Genomic DNA, 5,787 nt, shown 5'->3' with positions numbered 1-5,787 from the left:
ACCACAGGACGGCCATCATGCTCGCGGTGATCAGTGCTGACAAGAATGCGGAAAAACTCACAGCGCAGTGGGGAGCATAATAGAAACATCAACCTGCTCATCGCTTGCTGCCCTCACCTACGTGGTAACAGCAAACCCTGTGCTTTACACCTGATCTGGAAGCACCAGTTTAAACAGGCTGGTCTCCAGAAGCACTTTACCTGCTGGCTGGGAGAGTCCGGTGGGGTGGTGGTGTCACTCTCCTGGGGGAAAAGCCACACCCGAGAGCTTCTGGGTTGGCCCAGGATGGACCTAGCAGTTCCTGCAGGAGCTGTGTGTGCAGGCAGGGTGAGCCCGCCGCCTGCTGCCATGCTGGGGGTGCTGGGCAGGGCTGGCTCAGGGGTGCAGCCAGGCGGTGGCAGGAGCGGGACGTTTTCCCCGGAGCCACTTTCCTACACACGCCTTACAGGCATTGTGCTTCGATCCTCCATCCGAGGATGCGCTTTTGCTTCTGAAAATGGAGCAATGTGGCAGAGAAGTTTTCCTGTTGTTCCTTCCCAAACGGCACCAGCTTTTCACCGCCCCGAGGGTGAAAGGCTTTATGAAGTTAAGCTAATCTGGATGTTCTCCAGTGTGGCTCTTTGCACTCGGATTTGGACTGGGTGTGTGGAGTGCATTGTAGTGGCTCTCCAGACCCCATTTCATGCCTTCTCCGTTAATTTTTGTGTGACTTACTGGAGGTGAAATCTGTTGGACTGAGTTATGGCATGCATGCAAAGCTCGTAGTGGTAGAACACATAAAAATCTGCATTCTTGAAGCTAGTTGCTTTAAAAATTAACCTTTTCTCCCATAAACCTATTTCTCGTTTGCATACTGATTTGTAATCCAGACTGAGGAGATCAGGCAAAGGAAACCGAGGCAGTTTAAAAAGGCTTAAAACTGAAATTCAGAAAGTTGTATCCATGTCTTATTGCCTGGTTTCATGTTTATGGGTGGGTTTGAGTCTATTTGGGAAATTTATGAGCATACTTTTACTCCTATTAACAGATTTTATTTAATAGTAAAGGATTACCAATGTAAATCAAATAAGGCATTAATTGTTCCCAGAACCAGTGACTCTGTGCCCACTTCCCCATGTCCCTCCTGGTTAGCCCAGCATGTTAGCAGGAATAAACAACAATTACCAACTCCACCGACATTCTTCTGTTTATATTTTGTTCTTTTTCCCCAGGCACAACCACTCAGTAGTGAACTTTAAAATTGCAACGTATATTCTCTCGTTTCCTGTAGGAAAAGCAAGTTGTTGCTTATTTTCTTGCTAGAAGTTTGTGACTTGCCAGCAGACGCGATGAGAAACGTTTCTTGACTGGAGGAGCGTTTCCTTGGGCTCTTGATCAGACACTGCCGTCTGGGGCATTTGGTGACCATGTGGGCCTGTTTCGTGCCTGGCGTTGCCTTTCACACATTTCTTGTGCTTTGGAATCCTTTCCTTGTGCTACTCGGACTCTCCCTCTAAGCCAAGCCGAGGAGGACAACTCATCCCTGGTGACTCTTTATGGAGAAGATGTGCCCCAGTGACCCCAGCTGCTGCTGCCAGCGAGGCAGGAGAGCAGGATGTGGGTGCAGCTGGGTACGATGCCCAGGGGATGCTGAGATGAGGAACTGCTCGAGTGGAGAGATGCACAGAGCTCTAAAATGTCTCGGCTTCGGTTTGCTCTCAGGTGCTCCTCAATAGGGATAACTCAACTCGCGGTGATCGCATAAACCAGGCACCCGCTGGGTCGGTTCAGTGCCTTACCCCAGATACTCAGCATTTGCTGCTAATGAGCTGAAGCCAAGCTGTGGACTTTTCTCCTTTGCCGAGTTAACTGCACTGGTGCTTACCCTAAACAAAATCCACATCACCATACAGGGACTCCTCACCTACCAAAGCTGCTTTGCACTGGAGCCCGCTGGTCTGGTGGAGCCAGGCTGCCCTCCTTTTCTCCGGGGTGTGGGGTCACAGGCAGAGATCCCCAGTGCTGAGAGACTGGTCTCTCTGCCTTCCCAAAGGGAACCAGACATACGACATGTGCCAGAATTCCCTCTGAGGAGCTCGTTTTTCGTGCCAGTAGCTCAGCAGCAGCGCGGCTCTGGGGTGGCAGGCATTCAGACCAGGGCAGCCTGTGCATCAACCCGTGATTGCCTTCACTAAGTCAGTGCCCCAGCGAGGGTGCTCTGAACCCAGGTACACCTTGTCCCTGAACTGTCCCTTTCCTCCTTGTGCAGTATCTTTGAGGTGTTGACACATGCAAGGCATTGTCCTGGCCCAAGCGAAACGATCGTATCCGTGGTCCAGCTCCCAGAGCCAGCGCTCTCACACGGTCGTAAGCCAAGTGTGTCTATGGGTCTTGTTGTTTTCTTTTTCCACAGCTAAGGTGTTTTCAGTGACAATCTGATCCATTGATACTCTTGCTCTAGGGACCCGTCTTGTTGTGCCTCTGGTGAACTCATTTCTCGTGCATTGCGGGTTTGTGTGAAATCCTAAATTTGTTACATTTCTTTCCTATGCTTTCACATCTTGATTAGATGAAAAATGTTATAACCAACAAGTATTTCAAGATGGGCTGTTGTTGAACACAAAGGCTGCTTCTGACATCGGTCTCCCTTGTTGCTGCCTCATTGTCAGGAGATCCAGATCTGCTGTTTAAACCATCTCCTATCAGGCAGATTTAGTAAGCAGTTTCAACTTATTTTTCCAGTTAGGCTGTTGGCTTACAGCAGTTTCTCGCTGCACCTTCGTGGCACGATGACTCACCAGGACAGCGTGAGGCTCTGAGTAATGCGCCCTGCGAGGCCGGCCCGTGCTGGCCTCCTCAGCGGTGTGGTTCCTCTTGTGGACACTGCACAGTGGGACCTGGCTGACCTGCTCTGCAGGAGCCTTTGCTGCTCTCCTCCTTCAGAACGCTTTGGCTCTGCCCCTGCAGGTGCCGGCAGGGCATGGACCAGCAGCTTGTCCTTCTGTCTGTCCGTTAGCTAGGAAACAAGTGCAGAAACAGCAGTTGGCGGGACTGGTTGTTCCCCTCTCCTTCCAAGTTCAACTCTCCAGCTGGGTGAAGAGGGTGCAGCTCTCTCCTGTGGTTCCATCAAGGTCATAGTCTAAGAATCTCCGTCTTTTTTTTCCCAAGCCTTTTTACCTTGGACAGCCCCATGGTTCTCTTTAGAGGGGCTATAAAAAGGTACCGCTGTTTTAATTTAATTAAGCAGTCTCGTTAGGTTACGCTGAAGATGCTGTTATCAGTGAGTAGTCATCCAAAGACAGAAAATGAGGGTTCAAGGTCAGTATTGTGCAAAAGCAGAATCACATCTCAAGGGCTTCATTTCCAGTTGAAACCAGCACAGGAAGTTCAGAGTTAGGTAACGTTATGTAGCATATGGCTTTCGCCCTGAGCAGTGGACCCCAAAGGACAACTTCAGACCACGTGAAACCCCTGTGGGGTTCTTATCAACAACTGATAAGATCCAGACACTTCCCACCCTTCCCAGTGGGTATCTGGACGCATCTGCAGTCCCTTGTCCTTGCTGGACCTGGAGCTCCCCACCTTTTCCTCTCCATGTGGTTATTTTTTTGCCGGAGTCTGTGGCTAGGTTGGCAGCCGTGGGCTTTGCTGCTGGCTGCCCCTGCACTGGCGTGCTGGTTCGAGCAAGTCACTGTGTCAGCTGAGCCTTGCGGTACAGCCACAGCCATGATCCCTGGTCCTTGTGTGTGGTGCCTCTTGGCTGCAAAAGCTGCAGCTCTCTGGCTAAGTGTGAAAACTGGGTATGATCAGCAGACCTGCAGCACGTACACTTGGTCAGAGGTGGGTTTGCAGGACCTGGAGCCCCTAGAATCCAGGCTGCAGCCGGAGCTGCATGGGTAGGTTCAGGTGGACCTGAGCTCTAGAGCTGGGGCTCCTGGGTGGATGGGGAGGGCGGCTGTGGCTGAGAGAGCTTGTGGTGCAGGGCAGGAGCTGGCACATCTGCTCCTCGCCACGGTGCAGGGCTCTCAGAAAACTCACTAATGCTTCCCCTTGAAACTCTGCTGTTTCTGGCGATGAATTTATAAGCTGGCCTGCACAGCCAACGTGCTCATGCACAGCAGTGTTGGAAAGGGATTTAAGCATTTTCTGGCTCCTGGAGAATCCGTTGCAAGGGACAAGTACCACAGCTTTTACCAGTGGCTGAAGGAGCCTGTTTCTGGCAGGGATCTGGGTGCTGTCCTCCTCCACCCCTCCTGAGACCAGCGTTCAGCTGTGCTCTCTCAGCAAGGACCCCACAGATGCCAGCCCCCCCATATGCCTGTTTCCTAATATGGGATGGTTTTTCCAACAGACTCTTTAAATAAGAGCAAGCAACACCTGGTTTTGACAGATCTGTCTGGTTCGGTAAGTTCATGGTGGCATGAGAAAGCAGGCAGCAGAGCGAGAGCCTGGCTGTGCGCTGCCCCGTGCCTTCCGCGTTCGGGAATCGATGGTGCCCAGGTCAGGTTGAACTCACTGCGGGTGACGTCTCTGGTGCTGTCAGAGAGCACAGACACGGCAGTGCCCTTCCAAACGCCGCAGGAGTTGACCCTGTCTGAGGTCCCCCCGGTCCGCCCAGGCACTGCTCGATTGCACAGACACTGCTAAAGGTGTCTGTCTCTTATGTAGGCGACTTTAATACCGTGTGTCTTTATTTCTAGATGCTGTCAGGAGCTGCGTGGCAAAGCTGTTCTTCAGCTGTCCCCTGAAGGGCCATTACTGCCTGTACAGTAAATCCAGTTTCACCCTCGTCAGCCGGCAGCCCCCGCTGTGGATCCACATCATGTTCCTCTTCCAGCAGGTGGGTGCTGCGCAAAGTAGGTTGGGTTTGTACTTGGAAAAAATGGTTTACGGGTTAATAATACACATCTAATCGAGAGTGCTTTGTGACACCAGTGATTTCTCCGGTAGTCATTAGGGTGAAGTGATTCGACCGTTTATAAGTTTTTATAATTCTGTTAAGCACAACAAAATCAAACAGTCTGGAGAGATTACAAAGTCTGGGGATAAAAAAGTGGGACCAAGCCTTATTGTCCTTATTCAAGCAAAAGTTCCAGTAAGTCCCAGTTGTGTTGCAAACGCGCAGGAGCATTGCTGTGGATTTGAGGGGGAGCAGAATGGACCCCCGAGACTGCAGGCGGGGGTTGGAGGTGCAGAACCCACCGGGATTTTCTACAGCAGCAGTTTGGACCGAGCAAGACTTGCCAAGCTGTTGTTCTCCTGCCAGCCCTCCAGCTGTTTCCTCGCCTTTAATACCCTTCCCGATCACAACCCAGTATTTGGACATCCGTGGAATTTCCTAATAGGTTACAACTAGTAATTGGGAGAGAAAACCCTACAGTCACGCTTCAAGATGAAACAGATGGGTTTGTCTCTAAAATAGCCTAGTTCTGTTTCTTGATCTGTGCAAAGCTGGTCGCTGAAGTTCATCCCCCCCACGGCAAGCTTAGGAACACGTTTATCCAAAATTTAAAACACACACAGCGAGTTCTGCCGTGAATTTAACAGCTTAAATTGCTCTTCCCTGTGTTTGCTCCCAGAAATAAACGTAAAAAATGTTTTTCAGAAATGCAGGTGAGTGGGAGGTGGTCAGGGAAGGAGAGGACAGTGACAGCAGAGCAGAGGCAGAAACAGGAATGAGAAAAGAAGATGAAAGGGGAAAATAAAGGAAGCAAATTACTCTGTGAATGAAAACCCAAAGAAAGAGGTTGGGTTTTAACAGGACCAGGAGAGGATAAATAAATAGTGTTACAGATGTATCGTTTTATT

The 5,787-nt window shown here is 50.6% G+C and overlaps 1 protein-coding gene across 2 annotated transcripts in view; it reads left to right on the top strand.

Annotated features, from left to right (window-relative positions):
- The window catches only part of VEPH1 (ventricular zone expressed PH domain-containing 1), a 65,037-nt gene that overhangs the window by 39,633 nt on the left and 19,617 nt on the right, over positions 1-5,787 (top strand). For both annotated transcript variants that reach the window (XM_010144909.1, XM_010144908.1), the window contains exon 9: positions 4,680-4,819. In XM_010144909.1, coding sequence (XP_010143211.1) covers positions 4,680-4,819 — 140 coding nt within the window. The remainder of the gene's footprint in view (positions 1-4,679; positions 4,820-5,787) is intronic.

The sequence above is a fragment of the Buceros rhinoceros genome, unplaced genomic scaffold, assembly GCF_000710305.1.
Source record: "Buceros rhinoceros silvestris isolate BGI_N320 unplaced genomic scaffold, ASM71030v1 scaffold7051, whole genome shotgun sequence".
Lineage (NCBI taxonomy): Eukaryota > Metazoa > Chordata > Aves > Bucerotiformes > Bucerotidae > Buceros > Buceros rhinoceros.
The sequence above is the reverse complement of the archived record's forward strand: the minus strand, read 5'-3'. Positions and strand labels throughout refer to the sequence as shown.